Below are 21,111 nucleotides of genomic sequence, written 5' to 3' on the forward strand. Positions count from 1 at the left end.
ATTAGTCCGGGATGAATGGCGGTGAGCTGGCGATATGACGCTGTTACCAATCGGGGCATGATAAAACTTGTGATATAGAATGAGTCTGGACACTTGACGTCTCGCTTGTAGTCTCGGAAGATTCGCATTAGATTTTAGTGCTGTTACACTTGTATATGAAGAATAGTCATGGAAGATGAATCGGGCTGCGCGGTTTTGGACAGATTCAAGCATGTTAGAAAGATTAGTACGATGAGGGTCCCAAATTGAGCATGCGTATTCAAGTTTGGGCCTTACCACAGATTTGTAGGCAAGAGTTTTTACTGGAGGAGGGGCAAATTTCAGATGTCGCCGGAGGAAGCCTAAGGTGCGGTTAGCCTCGTTAGTTATTTTAGCGATGTGAGAGGACCATGAAAGATCTTGAGTTAAGATAAGCCCCAAGTATTTATAACAGGTCACAGATGATATTGTTGAATTACCTAAGAGATATGAGGGTGCTACATAAGAGTGCCGACGATTGAAAGAGATTAATGAGGTTTTATTTACATTTAATGACATTAACCATGTCTTACACCATTTTTCAACCGTTTGTAAGTCACGCTGCAGGGCAGGGATATCTGAGCTATTGTGAATGGGTCGGTAAATAACACAGTCGTCCGCAAATAGGCGTATGTTAGAAGATATGTCATTAGGAAGGTCATTAATGTAGATTAAAAAGGGGAGGGGGCCAAGAACAGAACCTTGAGGAACCCCAGAAAGTACAGGAGACAGAGGGGATGAAAAGTTATTTGCAAAAACGAACTGTTGTCGGCCGGTCAGAAAGCTGCGCAACCAATAATAAATTAAGGGATTGAGATTCAGGACTGAAAGTTTCAAGAAAAGACGGTTGTGAGGTACCTTATCAAAGGCTTTCTCGAAGTCTAAAAACAATGAGTCTACGGGTACATTAAGGTCTAATTGGGAACTGATGTCATTTACAAAGAGCGCAAGTTGAGTATCGCAAGATAAATTCTTAAGAAATCCGTGCTGACTATGATGAAAAAAGTTGTTAGAAATTAGAAATCTCATGATGTGGGAAAAGATTACATGCTCCGTCAGTTTGGAACAAACGCTGGTAATAGAAATAGGCCGGTAGTCAAGACATGACGTTGAAGAAGCTTTTTTGGGGACTGGAATGATCTTACCTGCCTTCCAGTCTTGCGGCACCACTCCAGACGAGAGTGACTGTTGAAAAATGTGTGATAAGATGACACTAGTGACATCTTTTGTATTCTTAAGCACTTTCGCGTTAATTCCGTCAATGCCAGCCGATGAACTTAGCTTCAAAGATTCTATTAGTCTGCAAATGCCATGAGGTTCAAACGTGATGGCAGGCATGGGAGGATATTGAGGGTTAGGGAAATAAGGAAGATTGCCTTCAGATTCTTTTGTAAAAACTGAACAGAATGTTGAATTAAGTGTTGTTGCAAGTTCAGTATCAGGAATAGGGACGCCATTTTGGTCAAGTATATTTATCGATTTCTTTGGGCATGCATTGACAACCTTCCAGAATTGACGAGGGTTATTACGTAGCATATCAGGAAGTGAGATTGAAAAGAATGATCGCTTAGTTTTGTTAGCTTGTGACTGAAACATTTTGTCAATGCAGCGGTACTTTTCCCATGCGCGCGACGTGTTAGATTGCTTGGCGATACGATAAAGCCTTTTCTTTCTATTGTTCAGGCGTTTTAATGTGTTATTAAACCAAGGGGATGAGGGCCATTCAGTTACAGTGATGGTAGGAATATGGGCTTTCGTTAGTTCCTGCATTTTGGATTTAAACATTAACCAGTTATCTTCAACGGAACGACAAGTGAATGTTTCAAGAAAGGAGTAACTGAACTGTGTTAACTTTTCATTGAACGCGACATAATCCCCTCTGTCGTAGAGCGTTATGATCTTTCTTATTTTGGGGGGATATGTTATATGAAATTGATAAGTAGCGTGAATTACAGCATGATCACTAAGCCCGGGCAAAAATGTTATCTCAGAAAAGTTGTCAGGATGCGTGGCAAACAAGAGGTCGAGCAAGCTGGACGATTCATTTATATGCCTTGTTGGATTGAAGATGAGTTGAGATAAGCCAAACGTAAGACACGTGTCAAGAAATTCACTTTCTGCATTGCACTTCGATAATGTTTGTGCTATGTCAGACCATACTATTGCTGGAAAGTTGAAATCGCCGAACAGAAGAGCATATATAACAGTTTACGTGTTATGTACTTGCTTGGTCTTCTGTTGTCTCTTCTACCGCCTGGTTTTGAGTAGTCGTCTCTTGTGCCTGCACTGCCCGATGTGCTCCCTCCGCTTGCAGTGCTTTGTCTGGAGACGTCCAATCTGGCATTGCTTGCTCTTGAGTTGACGGCAGATGATGGCATTTACATTTCCCAATCACAACCTTGTGCTCCAAAATTAAATATGCCCGTCAAGCAAGAGAATGAATGGCTCATACTCCCTTAAGCAATAGATCATACCCCTGTAAAGGCGGCCTCCCCATTACGACGACAGAAGAGAGAGAAGCGAGAGAGAGAGATAAAACTTAATATATTGTGTCCTTGATGGGGTTAAGGGGTGGCGGGGGTCGGGAGACTAACCCCCAATCCCCCCCTTCCTCAGACGGCGGCCAGTCCTTGCTTTCTGGCGGCGTCTTCGGCCATCCGGACGGCCCAGACCTGCTCCTCTGGGTCCAAGCTGAGCAGCAATGTCTCCCACTGCTCGGCCGTACTAATGATACGTGTGTTAGTGCGGGAGGTGTTGGTGGGTGAGGCTTTGGGGCATTGCCAGATAATATGATTGAGGTCGGCGCGGGCCTTGCACGCTTTGCAGAGTGGTGAGTATGCATCGGGGTACATGTGGTTATAAAGCACGGGGTTCGGAAAAGTTCGTGTCTGAAGGAGTCGCCAAGTGGTGGATTGAGACTTATTCAGTGTTTTGTGTGCTGGGGGGTAGCGTAACCGCTCTCTGCGGTAGTGCAGGAGAATTTCTCTCAACGTGACCATTCGGTCCCGCGCGTGACCGCGATGCAGAACAGAGGGCTGGTCGGGATCGGAAGACGCAGGAGAAGGATGATGCGCCCGGTGTGCGAGAGCTCGGGCGGCATCGTGGGCTGCTTCGTTTCCAGCCAGACCCGAGTGACCAGGGGCCCAGATGATCTGCACGCGGCGTTGCCGTGATGGAGGAGTGCCAGAGAGAATCTTCTGCGCTTGGGGTGCTATGAGTCCTCTTGCGTAGTTACGAATGGCCGTTTTTGAATCGCTGATGATGCAGTGTGCATTGGTAGCCGCGTAGGCCAAAGCGATGGCCGTTTCTTCTCCTACTTCGGGTTGCGTGGCGAATATTGATGCGGCCGCGGAGAGGTGGTACTGCGGACCCGCGACTGCGACGACCGCCATGGCGTTTTGGTTTGGGTACTCTGCTGCGTCCACGTAGGTTACGTCAGCGGCTTGGTCGTAGCGCTTTTGTAGTTGTTTAGCTCTTTCTGCACGTCGCTCCGGATTGTGTTCAGGGTGCATATTGCGAGGTATGGGCGGGATAACTAGCTGATCACGAATGTTTGGAGGGATGGGTACTTTTGGTCCGAATTGGGTGGTGTAGGTTATGCCTAGGGTGCCTAGAATGTGCCTGCCCGTGGTGGAATTGGCAAGTCGTTCGTATTGGCTAATACGGTGCGCTTCAATAAGCTCGTCTATGGTGTTATGAATGCCTAGGGCGTCCAGTTTCTCGTTAGAGGTGGTGATGGGAAGATGTAGGGCTTGTTTATAGGCCCTCTTGATCATGGTATTGAGTTTGAGCTTGTCAGTTGCATTGAGGCTAAGGTACGGGGCGACATAGGTGATCCTGCTCAGGGCGTAGGCGGTTACCAGGCGTATAAGGTTGCTTTCCTTCATGCCGTGATGTCGATTTCCGATGCGTGCAATGAGGCGAGTGGTTTGGTGTACATGTTTATCTAATTGCTTGAGTATCTCCGTGTTTCTGCCGTTTTGTTGGATGCGTAAGCCAAGGATACGAATGCTAGGTACTGTAGGTATGCGTCGCTGGTGCACGTGAAGTTCTATCTCGGGTGGGTGAGGGTCTGGGCGTCGACCTCCCCAATTAGGCTTGTACAGAAGGAGCTCCGATTTCTGTGGGGAACACGCCAGGCCGCGCGGTTCTACGTATGCAACGACCTCGTTGATGGCTTGCTGCAGCGTGTCTTGGATGTCCCCGTCGCTGCCCCCGGTGACCCACAGGGTGATATCGTCTGCGTAGAGGCTATGCTTGAGGTTGGGGATGCTGGCTAATGCAGGCGGTAGTCCGAGCAAGGCCACGTTAAACAGAAAAGGGGATAGAACCGATCCTTGCGGCGTGCCTTTGCTGCCGAAGTGAATAATTGGCGACTGCAGCCCTCCGATGGTAATGGTCGCCGTGCGACCTGTAAGAAAATTCTTCACGTAGTTATATGTTCGATGTCCAACCTGGAGTTGTGCCAGTTGGTTCAGTATGGCCTCATGCGTGACGTTATCGAAGGCCTTGGTTAGGTCTAGCCCCAAGATGGCTCTGGTGTCCAGCCTGGAGCTTTTGTCGCCATCGATAATTTGGTGCTTGAGCTGAATCATGACATCTTGAGCAGAAAGTTTCGGGCGGAAGCCAACCATGGTATTGGGGAAGAGGTCGTTGTCGTTCATATGTCTGTGTAAGCGTGTGAGGATGACGTGCTCGAGGACCTTTCCGACACATGAAGTCAGGGAGATAGGGCGGAGGTTTTCGAGTAGGAGGCGCTTCCCGGGTTTGGGAATCATAATAATTTTGGCTTCTTTCCATTGTGAGGGGAGGTTTCCAGTTTCCCAGTATGCGTTAAAATAAGCTGTGAGGGCTAGTATAGAATCCTCATCTAGGTTGCGAAGCATTTTATTAGTAATGCCATCAGGTCCCGGGGCTGAGTTAGGGCGGAGTGCGAGGATGGCTTCACGTACTTCTGCTGCTTCTATGGGCGCGTCCAGGTGGTCGTTATCGGTGCCTGTGTATGCTGGAGCGGGTGTAGTAGGTTGAGGTCCTATGTATCGGTCTATCAATTCTTGAAGAACTTGTGCGTCCGTGCCCGGATGGGTGTGAATAATTTTTTGCAAGTTGTGCTGTTGTGTGTACTTGCTGTTAGCCGGATCGAGGAGGCAACGGAGGATATTCCACGTTTTGGGCAGGTTTGGTTGCCGCTCCATGCTGTCGCATGTGCTGTGCCAATTTTGACGAGTAAGTTGTTGTGCATAGTCTTCGATTTGAAGGGTGAGAGTACTAATACGTTTCCTGAGCGTTCGGTTGAGCTTGTTGTGTTTGTATCTGCGTTGCAGACTGGCGAGGGCTTCCCACATATGAAGTAACTTGCTATCTGCCTCCTGCAGATTGGCTTCTTCAGGCACCAATTTAGTGGCTTTGCTCGCGTCTTGGAGCAAGGATGCGACCCAATCTTCGAAAGGGGGTTGGGTACCCGAGAAAGAGGTGAGGGCTCTGGCCTGCCGGAAAGCGTCCCAGTTTGTTATACGGAGTTGACGACCCTTAGGATTTCGCGGGCCCGCTCGAACTGTTGTTTGGATTAAATAGTGGTCGCTGCCCAAGTTGTCTTGTGTGTTGATCCAGTCTGCTTGTGGAATTCGTTTTGCGAATGTCAAGTCCGGAGTAGTATCTCTGCTAACGCTGTTTCCCATACGAGTGGGAGAAGTTGGATCCGTGACAAGAGTAAGACCTAGATTCTGTCCGTCAAGCCATAGTTGTCTTCCCTTTCTGCGGTCCATTGGGTATCCCCATGCCACCGCAGGGGCGTTTAGGTCCCCTACGATGAGCAAGGGGGCTCCCCTAGCTACTTGATCTGCTTTGGTGAAAAGTCGTAGAAACCTATGTTGTTCTCTGGGGCTGCTGTACACATTGAGGATGAAGAGGCTCTGTTGCTTGCGCCTTGCAGATGGGATGATCTCCAGAAAAATGTGGGCTGCTGTATCAATGCCTGTATGATGCTGTATAACTGGAATGTTTCGCTTAACTAGTGTGGTTACTTGGGGCCTGCGGTTATCACTGCAAACTGCGGTGTTTGCCGCGTATCCCGACAGCTTAGCCGCTTCTCCGGTCTCTTGTAATGCGATAACATCGGGGGAAGTATGTGGTGCGAGAGAGGTAATGTATTGCTCTAAGTGTGCTCGCTTTCGCCGGAAGCCCCGGCAGTTCCACTGCCAAATGCAGTAGGTAACACGTTCTGGATTACTCGCAGCCATCTTTGTCGGGACGCGAGTACGGCTTCTTTAGGGGACCTGCTCTGGGACGGAGTAGGGTGTTTTCCAATTCTGTCAAACGGGTGTTGTGATTTTGAGCCAAAGTCGCGACCATGTCTTGAAGCACTTTGCGCGTGTCGTCCATGTTTTCCTGTCGCTGTTGTTCTCTTGCCGCAAAGGCTTGCTCAATTCTGGGCAGTAGTAGCGTTTCTAGTTTCGCCGTAAGGAGGTTGTCCATTGCGCGTTCGAGAGCCTTTGCAATGGAGGCGTCGAGCAATGTGGCAAGCTTACAATCTAATGCTTCGTTGAGGTTGCGTTCTATCCGCTGTTGCAGCTCAGTGAGAGCCTCACAGTTGACATTTCCTTCTGAAGTGTATGCTGGTGCTGCCGCTTTTGAGATTGGTTCAAGAGCTTTGCGTTTGTGCGAGGTTGGTTGTTGGGTGGTTTGCGGGCAATCTATTGCAGGGACAGGAAGGATGTCCGCATTTGATGGTAAATTTTTGGGTTGTGTGTCTGCAAGTTGTGATTTCAGATTAGCGTTTTCTGTCTTGAGTTCTTGTATCTCAGCACGTAAGGATCGGAGCTCCTGCATGAAGTTGTGCATGGTAGCGTCACTAACTGTGTTCACTGGGGTTGCTATAGGTTGTGTGGTGTGACCTGTGTGGGAGACAATGCTGGCCCAGCTTACCTTGGGGGGTGCGTCTTGCACTTTAACTGTGGTCGTTCTGAGGCTTGCGTTTGCTTGCTGCTGCGGCGGTGTTGAATCCGGTCCGCTCCGGGAGTGACTGCGTCCTTGTGACTGACTGCGGCCTCGGGAGCGGCTGCGTCCACGAGACCGACTGCGTCCTCGTGAATTGCTGCGTTCGGGAGCCTGCGGTTGTAGTGTTGACTTCGGTGTTGGCAGAGCTGAGTCTCCATTTGCAGAAGTCGATGGCCCCGTCTCCTGGTCAGCTCCTTGTTGTCCCAGTCGTAGGCGTTCCCATCGTCGTTGGAGTAGGAGGTGTGGTGTCTGGAAGCGGCGATGGCAGGACTTATCACCAGTCGGGTGGTCTTTGCCGCAGAGCGCGCAGCAAGGGTGACAGGGGTGATCAGCCGGCGGATTTACTGTGTCACAGCTCTTGCATTTCTTCTGGGTTGGTGTGGGGCATACATCGGCCCTGTGGCCGACGGTCCCGCAGATGTCGCAGACCTCGATGCGCTTCTTATGTAGATAGCATTTGTACTCTGCTCCGCGGTAGTAGACATGGTACGGTACTTGCTTTCCGTCGAATACGATGAGCACTGAATTAGTATTGCCCATGCGTCGGGCCTGCAGAATCGTAGGGTTCTTCTTGTAAACGAGACTGTTGGTAATGTCTTCTTCCGTGTCATATGAAGGGATGTTATGTATGACTCCTTTGGCTGTGTTCTCCGGCGGTGTGACGTATGCTGTGGCAGCGTAGCGGACTGCTCCGATGGGGAGACTGCGGATGCGACAGTATTTTTCGGCGTTAGACATCATTGGCGTGCTAACTACAATGACGTTATTATCCGTGCATGAGCGGTAAATGTCGTCCTCTGCTTCTTTGGTAGTAATGCCCGTGATCTGTAGTATTGAGTCGCGTATCTGGGCGTCTCCTAGTTTGGACACGTTGAAACCGTCTCTTGGGCGTATGACGATCTTGATATCATTCTTCGGAAGTCGTGGTTGCCGTGGTGCGCGTCGGCGTAGTGCGGACTGCTCGGTACTCTCGGTGCGTGCGCTTGCTGTTGCACGGAGGGATCCGTGTATGAGTAGGGATGATGCCGGCGTAGTCTGTCGTTGCTTACGGTGGCTGACAAGCCACCATGCTTCAACGGTAGCTTCTTCGGGGGCTATTTCCGTGCCTTCAACCTCTACTACCTCCATGACGAGGGGAGGGACTGCACTTACTTGATTTCACGAGGGTGCGAGTCGTTGGGCGAAGTCCTCGGGAGCCGGGACTGCGACAGTGACGCCGCGCACCTTCGTAGCTGCGGCGCACCTGTCTCTCGGCCAAACGGAGCAACTGAAGATCTTGTTAGGGTTAGCAATCTTGTGGTCGTAGAAACCCTTGTCCTGGGTCCCTGGCGTCGGGACTGGTCTTGATCGGTAGCAAAACACTTCCAGAAGCTAGTTCCGACGTTAGTTTGGGTCCAGCGGTGATTGTTTGGCCACAAGAGTTTGAAATATACGGAGCCCATACGAGGCGCGTGCGCTCCGTCAGCGGCGTCGTCGTCTTCCGAAGCGAAATTCTATGCTGAAACGACGAGCGGCAACGTAGCCAGCTGTGGAACAAGACGACAACGAATGCGGGAGCATAGGCACGAGCGCGTTCGCGCGGTAGCGCCGAGGTGCGCCAACTAGCCAGCTTTGGAAGACGACAGCACTCGAGCCATTGCTGATGATGATAGTTATAGAGAACTCCAAAAACGACGGCACAGGGTCCGCATAAACAGCTTCGCTGTAATACGAAGAAATGGAGAGACAGACGCCCATGTAGGGTTTATCAAATTGCGTATCACATGTACGCAAGAGCCCATTCCTGCGCTATAGTTTCCTTTACGCCATAGACGGAGGAGTTATTAGGATAAATTTATAGCTATTCTTTAACCGCTTCACGAAAGCTTCGCTTCATATAGATCAACGTTTATGCGTTGGATCTGCATAATTCTTTTTATTGCAAAGCTGCTGCTTCACAGCGGACGTTTACACTTACCTGGCAAAGCAAATATTTACAGAACTAAGTGGAGTGGATGTCCCGAGGGCGTTGCCAAGATTTCCCAGACACGTGCCAATGACTGTGCTAAATAGCTCCTCAATGTACGCCTTCACGTGAACTACGAACCCCAGTCTTACAATCAAATGAATGTTTACGTAAGCAATGCCTAAAGTTGGTTCGCAGTGCAGTAAATGCGGTCACTTCACGCCCATCGAAGCACGGAAATTCAACCTATGTGGCTGTTCCGCATATAGGTGGCATGTAGAAGTTTATAGTTCTCTTACAAGCCACGTGCATGAGTCAACAACATATCGTGGAAAAATGAACGTGGACTTCGAAAACGCACGGCGTGCCAGCATTTGCGATGGTGGAATTAACAAGGACACCTTTGATGCAGCGCGAAAGATAACACGGACAAAAGAAGGCAGATATATAAAGGCAACATACAGCGCTACAAGCAACATCAATATTAATTCTAGAAACCAGACCACTTATATACCACAAGCGCCATAGCAGACATCATAGATCACGTGGAACCACTGAGAAACATACGCGATGAAAGTGACGCTATCGAACCATATCCATGTCCCGCGATAACCTACCAGAACAAATTGTCACCGCTTACGCAGAAAGTCTAACTCCCTGGGAACATCTATGCCTCCCAGGGAACATCTATGTTCTATAAGTTCGCACAGTTTAGAGCGAAACGTCAATCGGTTCGGAAGCGGTAGTAGAAAACAGCGCATCGTCTCCTTTTTTGTCGCTGATAGCGACGAGAAAAAGGCATATTATCCCATTTGAGAATACCCCAGAAGAGTTACTCAGCTGGTCTACCTACACAGCTGGTCTACCTACACAGCTGACCCCACACAACTAGGACAACTAGATCAAACCGACAACTAGACAAAGTGAAGGACGGCTGCTCTAATTTTAGCATGAACAAATGTATTTAAATGGAACTTTTTTTTATAACAGTGTGAAGCTGGAACGCTCTAGCCCTCACTTATTCTGATGCACATAGCCTCGCACACGATATTTAACGCATGTATTGTGACTGTATTATTGCTTATGTCTTGCCCGCTTTTAATACATCTTTGTTTTCATTTTTCTTGCTTGTACGGTTGCTACTTCCTTGTGGCGAGTGGCTTGTTACTTCTACGGTACCTCCTGCATTGACCATAGGCATGATCTGCTCTAATGATAAATAAAACTAAATGAATAATTTCCGTGATTGCGAGAAGTGACCCATGTCTCGCGATGACTAAATAATACAGAAGATTGCGCTGCTATCTGGTTTCATTTCAGCTTGAATTCAAAGTTGATGGAGAAAATTTTATTAGTGGAACTTGGTTATAGCATGATGGACGGCAATTTGTTGTCCTTATAAAGCTTGACTTCGCATTTATGGTGCCCAGCGAGGTCGAGCGGTGTTAATCGCCCTTAAGCATTTGATCAGTGTTAAAGTATAACTGGCTTATTTCACGAAACATTAAGCGACGGCTCACCTCGCTTTGGGAATGTGATTTATCAGTCCGTAGTTAAAGAATTCATGGTGTTTGAAGGTTGCCAAGTGTAATTTTTATTCCAATTGATGTAATCAAATGAGCGTTGGCCTCGTAGGCATACGTTGTGTATTTAGTGAATTGTATGTAGAGCTATCAATGACTGCAACGCCAATTATTTCTGTAGCTCTAAAGCGCTGCTATTTATTTTTCCTCCATGCGATCATTTCTGGAGGGCTTATTCCATTTGTTGAAATGGTTTGAGTTAGACTGCATATTGGTGCACGCACCTCAAGGCACAATAGGAAAAATTGGCATTCCCCCATTTAAGTAGCATGAAGCTACAAAGGAAACCCATACGGGTTTATCAAAAACAAATCTTCATGCGCAGTAAATGTAATAAGATATTCGTGGGTGTATAAAGGGCGTTTGGTTGTTCCATTGCTAAGACCTTCGCGTTACATGGGTAAGACCAAATAGTTACAAGGGACGATATCTTGTTCACCGAATTTTTTCGGTGAACAAGATACCGCTGTGAAATTTGATTGCCACGTGGTTCGGTGCACACAAGGCCGTCGTAATCATTACACAGTTTTCAACTGTGCATTTTTTAAAACACGGCTAGTTAGCACTCGTTGTCGTGCGCTACAAATTTTTTTAAGCCCTAACGATAGCTGTGCTACCATAAAATAAGTGAACCTCCATAAGCGTGTAAAAAGTTTTAGAGTGTAGTTGAAGAAAAATTTGTCCTTGTCGAGGATTAGGACGATGAGGACGTCCCTGACTATGACGACTTTTTCTTCAACAAAACTTTGTCTTAGAGGAACCTGGGTTGGTTTCGTTTGTGGCTTCGTGCTACTTAAGGGTGGATTTTTTTTTCTTTCATAAACCTTGCTCCAGTTGGCGGAATTCTGCAGAATTGACTTGCATACCCCAAGGCAATAGGAGACTTCGTTTCTACTGCCTGCTGATAGCGCTTTATGTTCCGGCGCTTATTTGAACATTGGATTATCATGTTCTTAAACGTCATGGCAAAATAATATGAGTATATTAAGGATAGAACTTTATTAACGCCACCCACCACCTTTGGCAACGCTCTTTCATTGGCGTGTTCGTGGCGGGAATAAACTATGGTTCTCTGGTACAGTTACTTGGTGAACATGAAGTTAGTTGCCGACAATCAAGAAAGACGGCGTTTCTAGCTAGTTGAAGGCAGTAATTTTCAGGCAAGACTAACATTTCTATTTTTTAGATCTTAGGCAGATCTTTAAAAACACAAAGCACGAGCTTCCTGTCGTAAAATTTTGCTAGCTGCAATGTTGACACTAAACTGAACAGAGCTGAGTCCGTTACTTGGAGGCGATTACAAACAGAAACTTATACGAGTTCCGTGCAACTAAGAACTTGCTACCCTGATATATACGAGAGCGATATATACAAGCTATCTAAGCCTGCTAGAGCCACCCTTTAACACATGTTGTAGGGATTTAAAATATATCAAAATAAAATAGCAGTCTCCCCGGAAAATCTACTGGCGCGATGCTCAGCCGTGCTGCTCAGCTCAGAACTCAGAACTTCAAGACCAACTTTGGGCCGTCCAGCGACCCATGGAGGCCGTACGGGAGCAGCAGCTCCCAGTGGCCATCTAGGTGGCCACAGGCGCGGGCGTCCCCATCGCCGGATTCCAAACAAAGTTATCTCGCTCGCAATGCTAATACATTTTTTAATATTGCATCACTTATGATAAAAAATGAAACAACATCAATCATGTTTATTTGCATCGACGAAATGAAACAGTACAAGCTTTCTTCCACAGTAAACCTCGCTACTTTGAGAAACAACATGTGAGTTTATTATCGCATGCATAAGCTTTATTTTGCGTTTGACCCTTGAGACAATTTCCCAAGCACGATCCTCCCATCAGGGCACATGGTCTTTGTTCTGCGTGATAGAAAATATTCAAAATATGTTGTAACTGAATACAAAGATCACTTCTTGAGATGCTCATGGAAGTCTCGCTAGTCAAGGCCATACGTGAAACACCACGTCATGCTAGTTTTATGTTAGGTGTGCCACATATTGCTGTTATTTCTTGTCAAGTAACTGCGGGGCTTCTATGCATGTATCATAAAGCTATCATTGAGCGCAAAGCTAGCTATCGGATAGAAGAAATACCTTTAAAAGAGTGTAAAGTCTCGGTCGACCAACTAACGGCATGATGCAACATACGCAACTTAAACAATGTGTGCAAGCACATACGATAAAGAACAAAATTAAGACTACTTCATTGGGTTAATTTCGTGCACCTCGTTAGATATTGTGAATCTGTTGCTTAATACGGGCATGCGAAGTATGAGCACATATCAAATAGTGAAATTTACCGTAACTCAAATTGCAAGATTTCTACTGAGCAGTGAGCAAAATATACTGAAGTCTGCTGATGTCGATGGTGAACTAACTATGATGGCATACTAGGATTGTGATAGCTCGCTTCAAAGACTGAGAAAGAGACAGTGCGTGTGACGAATGGCAATACCTTTCAAGCACCGAATACTTGACAGCCGGTCACAAGACACGACCTGTAATGTAACTGCATTCTGAACGTTTAGTCGTGATCTTGAGTTCCTCTAGGTGAAGCAGGGAGCCTCATAATAAAAGACACGGTAAGCCGTACATTCAACGCGCATCCTTGACGGCATATAAATATTGTGTGCACCCACGGCAAACTAGTGGGGACTTGGGACCTGAAAACCATTGAAGCAAGCAGCTACCGCTACATTCCCTTACCCGCACAAATTTGCTCGGTTCCACAAACACAGCGCCTCATTTGCTTGCTCATGTGATCAGAGACCGCGGGATGTGATCCTCGCAACTTCGAAACCATTCCGACTCATGCGCGTCATGGTTTCATAGATAGTTTCTCAGAACAGCAGCAGTGTTTAGCGCGAGCAGTCCATCAACACTACTCTTCAGAGCCTCATCAGCTCTAACTAGGGGTTACCATGAACATAGCTTTTAACTGAATATAGATCCAGAAAAGAAGCGTTGTGAAAATATTCTTTTTTTTTGAAGCAATACCTCTATTTATGTCTCTCAGTGAGAAATAAATTGAGGTTCTAAGACGACAACCGGGAATTTCTTTTTATATTTTGTTCCTGAGTGTTCTCTTCAAAGAAGCGCAAGGGGTGGCAAGCGTCTGCAAAGGGACTGCGGGTGTAGCTCATCTTCTGGTTCCAATTAACCGAAAGATGCAGCTGGGGTAAGGTCATTTCTTAGTGGAAATAGCAAGTCATCTATTAAAGGAACCAATCAGGTAAATACATCAAGAATAATGTTCAGAGAATTGCACGATCCCATAGAATCACAAAAATTGCAAGCATAGTATGGAGACCAATGGCATGAAAAGTGTAATCGAGATCGCTAGAAAAAGCTGCGTGCTTCATTGGACATAAAATGTTTTCATAATGATGCTTATAATGGCGTTGATATCACAACACAACTTCTAGAACGCTGCCAGAAGCGATCCTCGTCTTTGAGATTCAAGCAACATAGTAAACGCATAGTAAAAGCTATGTGCACACGAAATGTACCCTTTTCGTCTTCACCTTCTTCAACAAACTCTGTTCATAGATTAGATCATATTATTACGATATCATCGAGTGATGCTGAAGGTACGAGCCGCCGCGAGAACGACGACGAAGTGGGTCGGTGCCCTTTTGCCGCGAGCGAGCGTTGCCCTGGCGATCTGGCTCCAGTGTAAATAACCTGTATATAGCTTCTTTATTCTGTGTCTTTCCACACGTAACATTCTGGTGGAGTCGGCGATCCCCGTCCTCACCACGGAACTCCGGAGTGGTCGTTACATCGAGCTTGTCACCATGCCTCCCGGTGACGAGACCGCCTCTGCATCGGCTTCGGCTTGTCCGACTGCTCCAATTATCACGGTTGCTCAACATCGCGACGCTGGCGTGTTCTCTGGCCTGGAGGGAGAGGACGTAGACGATTGGATCAAGCTCCAGGAACACGCCAATGCTAATAACAGGTGGGACCCAATGATCATGCTCGCCAATGTCATCTTTTATCTCGGCGGCACCCCACGCGTGTGGCACCAAACGCATGACGACGAGATAAACAGCTGGGACAGTTTCAAAGAAAAGCTCAGGGAACTGTTCGGCGACCCCATTGGGCGCAAGGCTGCCGCGAGAAAGGCTCTTGCGTCTCGTGTTCAGACATCTACAGAGCCTTACGTTTCATACATCCTCGACGTCTTGGCTCTCTGCCGCAAAGCTGACGATACTATGTCTGAGGCAGATAAAGTGTCGCATGTGCTCAAAGGCATCGCCGACGATGCTTTCAATTTGCTTGTTTTCGGCCACGTCTCGACTATCGACGCCATCATCAAAGAATGCCGTCGCCTTGAACAAGCTAAGAGCCGCCGTATCACGCATCACATCACGCGGCTCCCCAACACTGCCGCTACGTCGACATGTGAGGGTCGACCGCGTCAAACCACCCCCTGTGATGATGTCACTCGTATTGTTCGCCGCGAGCTCGAGGCCGCCTCTTTGCCAGCTTTCTCCGCGACGCCGCCCGATCCACCAGCAACCACGATTGCGCTGATTCAGGCAGTCGTCAGAAAGGAATTTGAGAACATGGGTCTCAACTCCGTGTGTCCATCGTCTACACCAACGGTTCCCCAGTTCTCTAGCAGCCCTCCTCGTCCCCGGCAGCCTTTCTCTCCCACACCGCGCCGCAACCCGTCCGAATGGCGTACCCCTGATGACAGGCCGATCTGCTTTCACTGCTGTCGCATCGGCCACGTCGCTCGCCACTGCCGCAACCGATGGCCACCACCTCCTCGGACAAACACCGCCGCTCATTCCCGCCCCTTTGGACCTTCTGTGCCCCGAACCTTCGCTACAGCCGCTCGCCCTCACCTCGACGCCATCAGTCTCGTTCGCCCCAACCCCGTCGCTTCTCTCCGTCGCCTATCGCCTCCCGGATCCAGCCGGAAAACTAGGCACTGCAGCTTCTGGAGGTGAAGCTGCCTTGTCCACTCTGCCCTCAAATCCTCTGCTGACGTTGCACACGAACCAAAACCTTCTTGACGTTGACGTTGATGGCTATCCTGTCACGGCACTCATCGATACAGGTGCACATCTTTCTATTATGAATGCTGCCTTCCGACGACGACTGAACAAGCTCCTCACCCCAGCGTCGGCACGCGTCGTCCACGTTGCGGATGGCGGTACTGTGCCTATCATCGGCATGTGTACGGCACGTGTCAGCATCGCCGGCCGCCACACTCCTGTCCTCTTCACCGTGATTGCTCATTGCCCCCACGACCTCATTCTCGGCCTCGATTTTCTCTCCGCGCATTCTGCTCTTATTGACTGCTCTGCCAGTACCCTTCGCCTTGAGTTGCCGATTCTCACAGAACCTTCTGACTCACCCCAGTGCCGCCTACGCCCCACCGGCTTTATTCGCCTGCCGCCAAAATCAATAGCCTATATTGAACTCTTGTCTTTCCCACCAGTCCCTGATGGCGAGTACCTCGTCACTCCTCTGCCCGACATTCCGCTACAGTATGACGTTACTGTGCCTTACAGTATACTTACCATTACGGCGAACCGCACTTTCATGCCTATCTTTAACTTTGGATTGGCAAAGCAAATTCTACCGCAAGGTATTTGCCTTGCCAACGTTGATTGTCTTGGCGACCATCACGTGGCAACATTATCGACCGATGCTTCTTGCGAGCTTAGGGGGCCCATCATGCCAGCCTCGGCCGCCGACCCCAAGATACAGAAAATGATTGCGACGGACCTGTCTTCTGCGCAGGCTGAAGACCTTTACCAAGTGTTATCGTCCTACAGAGATATTTTCGACTTCGACGATCGCCCTTTAGGCCAGACGCTCGCGGTCAAGCATCGGATTCTTACTGGCGATGCTACTCCTATTCAACGACGACCATATCGAGTTTCTGCGTCTGAACGCCGTATAATTCAAAGTGAAGTCAACAAAATGCTAGGCAAAAACATCATTCAGCCGTCTTCCAGTCCCTGGGCGTCACCTGTAGTGTTGGTTAAGAAGAAGGATGGCACGTGGCACTTCTGTGTAGACTACCGCCATCTGAACATTACAAAGAAGGACGTCTACCCGCTCCCACGTATAGACGACGCCCTTGACTGCCTCCACGGTTCCAGCTATTTCTCTTCCATTGATCTTCGTTCTGGATACTGGCAGATTGCTGTTGACGACATGGACAGAGAAAAAACCGCGTTCATCACACCTGATGGCCTATACCAATTTAAAGTAATGCCGTTTGGATTATGCAACGCCCCTGCCACCTTTGAGCGTATGATGGACTCCTTGCTCCGTGGTTTCAAATGGTCCACCTGTCTATGCTACCTCGACGACGTCATCGTCTTCTCGCCCACGTTCGACACTCACCTTGAGCGTCTAACAGCTATACTTGACGTATTTCGAGAGGCGAACCTGCAACTTAACTCGTCCAAATGTCGTTTCGGCCGCCGCCAAATTACTGTTCTGGGCCACCTCGTTGACGCTTCCGGAGTACAGCCTGATCCCGACAAAACTCGCGCTGTCCGAGACTTTCCGGTTCCGAAGACAGCCGCAGACGTTCGAAGTTTTGTCGGGCTATGCTCGTACTTTCGTCGTTTTATTCAGGATTTTGCGGCCATTGCTAGACCCCTGACTAATCTATTGAAGAAAGGCGTACAATTCTTGTGGGGCCCTGAAGAAGCCGCCGCCTTCTCTCGTCTCGTCACTCTTCTCTCCTCACCACCCATTCTTGCCCACTTCGACCCTGATGCCCCTACAGAATTGCGTACTGATGCCAGCGGTCATGGCGTAGGTGCCGTCTTGGCCCAGCGTCAGTGCGGCCAGGATCGTGTTATTGCTTATGCAAGCCGCCTCCTCACACCATCGGAGCGCAACTATTCCATTACGGAACGCGAACGCCTTGCTGTAGTCTGGGCGGTTGCGAAGTTCCGTCCCTACCTTTACGGTTGCCCTTTTTCCGTAGTCACTGACCATCATGCTCTCTGCTGGCTCTCATCGCTAAAGGATCCTACAGGCCGGCTTGGTCGATGGGCTTTGAGGCTACAAGAATTTTGATATTCCGTGGTCTACAAGTCTGGCCGCTTGCACCAAGACGTTGACAGCTTGTCGCGTTACCCTGTTGACAACCCTGACTCCTCCAATATTACCAGTGCTGCTTGTGTATTCTCTGTGTCGCAGCTGCTTCATTTCGCCGACGAGCAACGTCGTGACGCCTACATCAGAGCACTCATCGACCGTTTTGAACACTCTCCGGCCGACGCCACTTTACGCCTCTTCGTCCTCCGCGACGGTACTCTGTACCGTCGTAACCTTCATCCGGACGGCTCTGAGTTCCTACTTGTCATACCTAAGCACCTCCGCTCAACCGTTCTACAAGAACTTCACGACGCACCAACAGCAGGACACCTCGGCGTATCTCGAACCTATGACCGTGTACGTCGCCGTTTTTTCTGGCCGCGCCTTGCCCGTTCCGTACGACGTTACGTCGCCGCTTGTGAACTTTGCCAACGACGCAAGAAGCCTTCCCAGCTCCCCGCCGGTTACCTGCGGCCGCTCGACATCCCCGCCGAGCCCTTCCATCGTGTCGGCCTAGACCTTCTCGGCCCATTTCCGGAATCTACATCAGGAAACAAGTGGGTTGCAGTCGCGGTGGACTGCGCGACCCGCTATGCCGTAACCCGCGCTCTTCCGACCAGTTGCGCAACTGATGTTGCGGACTTCCTCCTACATGATATTATTATGATTCATGGTGCCCCGCGTCAATTGCTAACAGACCGTGGCCGTACGTTCTTAGCCAAAGTCATTGACGACATCATGCGTGCCTGCTCAATACAGCACAAATTTACCACCTCCTACCACCCTCAAACGAACGGCCTCACTGAGCGTTTGAACCGCACCCTTACAGACATGCTATCCAAATACGTTTCAGACGACCACCGTGACTGGGACCAGGCTCTACCTTACATTACATTTGCGTATAACTCTTCCCGTCTCGAAACTGCTGGCTTTTCGCCTTTTTACCTCTTGTATGGCCGTGAACCGACGCTACCACTGGACACTGTGCTTCCGTCCACCACAGCTTCAACTAGCGCTTATGCCCGTGACGCTATCGCCCATGCTGACCATGCTCGCCAACTGGCGCGCACTCGTCTACAAGTCTCTCAAGGCAAACAGAAGCAACGCTACGACCTCCGTCACCGTGATGTCCATTTTGTGCCCGGCGCCCTCGTGTTGCTTTGGTCACCATCACGTAAAGTTGGGCTTTGTGAAAAGCTGCTTTCCTGCTACACAGGCCCATATCGCGTGCTTCACCTAGTAACCGATGTCACCTACGAAATCGCTCTAGCCACGCCCACTACGTCCTCCACTGTGACAGCCAGTGACATTGTCCACGTCGCCCGACTCAAACCCTACAACTCTCCACGCGCCTTGGATATTTAACAGCACCGTGACGGCGCTTTTGCCGCCGGGGAGTAGTATTACGATATCATCGAGTGATGCTGAAGGTACGAGCCGCCGCGAGAACGACGACGAAGTGGGTCGGTGCCCTTTTGCCGCGAGCGAGCGTCGGCCTGGCGATCTCGCTCCAGTGTAAATAACCTGTATATAGCTTCTTTATTCTGTGTCTTTCCACACGCAACAATATCACACGCACACGCGCGAATACGACGAATTAGGACAAAGCGTTTATTTATATGTATAAATGTGCTGAACAATTTTAGGCTACAAATATCTGCAGAACAGTGTGTGTATGACAAATAGTCACCAGAGAATGAGTGGAATAAAAGTGCGTTACATGAACCATAAAGTTAAGAATTCATTGTTGTAGTAGTACTTGCCGAAAATAAAGATGCGTAGATGTTTTCCTAAACAACCATAATGGCAAAAGCTGATTCCTGTACTACTGAAAACATCCTTAATTTATAGAATCTTGCTAACTCTAAGTGCGTGCCTGTTCAGTCTTATATCTGTATTTCACGTACGATCCCTATGTCTAAATCATCCACCGGGCTTTGTGTAAGCAGAGTCACTGCTGTTGGCCTAATTTTTTTTTCTGATCATGAACGTCTCTAACTATTTACGTGGGTGGTAGCATCTGGTACAAGTAGTAACATCTGTGCTACAAAGTTTGCTGCCTTCCAGTGAGCCTTCGTGTTGCTTCGATCACTTCTTTCACCCTTAGAAAACTCGTACAAGACTCCAACTTGGTCTCTATGTAGACAGAAATGACAGGCTCAGAGAGTCGAGGACTATTCCTCAAGGTATTGCAGTCACCCAAATATTTAGTGCTATGAAACGCACAGCGCGTTACTTATAACCAGACTTTTCAGTTTCAGATGGACATCAGGCTGCCTTGCTCACGAAGGAGGCAGCTAATAAAACATTTGCTGGCTCTCTAGAAAAGTGCCTCGCGTACCAGCTGCTCTTCATGAACTAAACAGAGCTTCTGGACGGGGTCAGGTTCCCTAACACGTGGCTCAATTGACAGCGCAAGCGAACGATGATCCTTGAAATTAAGTTGGTCACTCGGAGGGGGGATTTATTTAATATTTCATTCACTTACTAATGTATTTTCCGCATTTCACAATATGTATATAACTCTTCGTCCTAGTCTATCCTCTCTCCAACATCATAGTTGAAGGCTGAAAGCGACTAAACAAAATGCTTGGTTTACCAAATCTTTATCAATAGGCAATTTCACGCACGAAGTGCATCTTGACGGCTGTTTCCTTTGTATCTGCAACTCATCCCCTTAAACCTAAAGAAAAGCGTGTTTTAGTGCACACAACGACCTGAATGGTTGTTGCGGCATGTTACCCTCCTCCCCCGAATGAATGTTTTGTCGAAAGTGACCTAACGCTTCCTTCTTGCAGAGCTATCTGTTATGCTCTACTTTCTCAGACGTTTGCAAGTCCGCAACTCGCTCCGACGTCCATTCCAGAAATCCTAAATTTATTTGATGTCGAACAGATTGGCAGTGGCAAGCATTACTTTTGAGCTACCCCGCCGAAGCTACCAAAGAAGGGTCCTTCGTTTCTGGGCTCTGTATGTTTCTTAACTGAAAGCTGAAAAATTGGGAAGAAATCCTGGTTTTTCATGTGGGCAGCGAGAAGTTCGCAATTTCCTTTTGTACATTTCGTACAAAGCTACCCAGGCAATCGTCTCCTTCTGGACGCGGACGTGTTATTTATCAAAGTGAAACCATTCAGAGGAACGAATGATGATAAGGAGATAGGGCTGGTATCATGTCACGTGCGGGGCTTATATGTACAGACGTTATGGAGTTCAATAATATAAAATTAAGGGATAGCACATAAGAGATAGAATAAACACAACCGCAATAACCTCCGTGAAGGCATGCGGGTGTAACGAACCACACAAAAATCTTACCTGACGCGCTACACAAAGCCACCCACGCGGGGATTTACAAATTTAAAGAAATAACAACAAAATACGCAAGGAAATTCAAAAATACACTCGAGAAGCACTACACTGAAAGAACATAAGAATAAGAACCCACGATGGTTGAAGAAAAGGAGAGATGGAAAG

At 48.4% G+C, this 21,111-nt stretch overlaps 1 protein-coding gene and 1 long non-coding RNA gene across 2 annotated transcripts in view; both read right to left on the bottom strand.

Annotated features, from left to right (window-relative positions):
• Positions 1-6,067: 6,067 nt before the first annotated feature.
• On the bottom strand, positions 6,068-8,481 carry LOC126529399 (uncharacterized). Its single transcript, XM_050177003.3, has one exon. The coding sequence runs from the start codon at positions 8,140-8,142 to the stop codon at positions 6,244-6,246; it is 1,899 nt and encodes a 632-aa protein (XP_050032960.2). The 5' UTR covers positions 8,143-8,481; the 3' UTR covers positions 6,068-6,243.
• Positions 8,482-12,251: 3,770 nt separating this feature from the next.
• Positions 12,252-21,111, bottom strand: part of LOC129386554 (uncharacterized) — a 47,437-nt gene continuing 38,577 nt past the window's right edge. The window contains exon 3 of the long non-coding RNA XR_008613910.2: positions 12,252-12,417. This is a non-coding gene — a long non-coding RNA (uncharacterized lncRNA). The remainder of the gene's footprint in view (positions 12,418-21,111) is intronic.

This window comes from Dermacentor andersoni, chromosome 4 (genome assembly GCF_023375885.2).
Source record: "Dermacentor andersoni chromosome 4, qqDerAnde1_hic_scaffold, whole genome shotgun sequence".
Lineage (NCBI taxonomy): Eukaryota > Metazoa > Arthropoda > Arachnida > Ixodida > Ixodidae > Dermacentor > Dermacentor andersoni.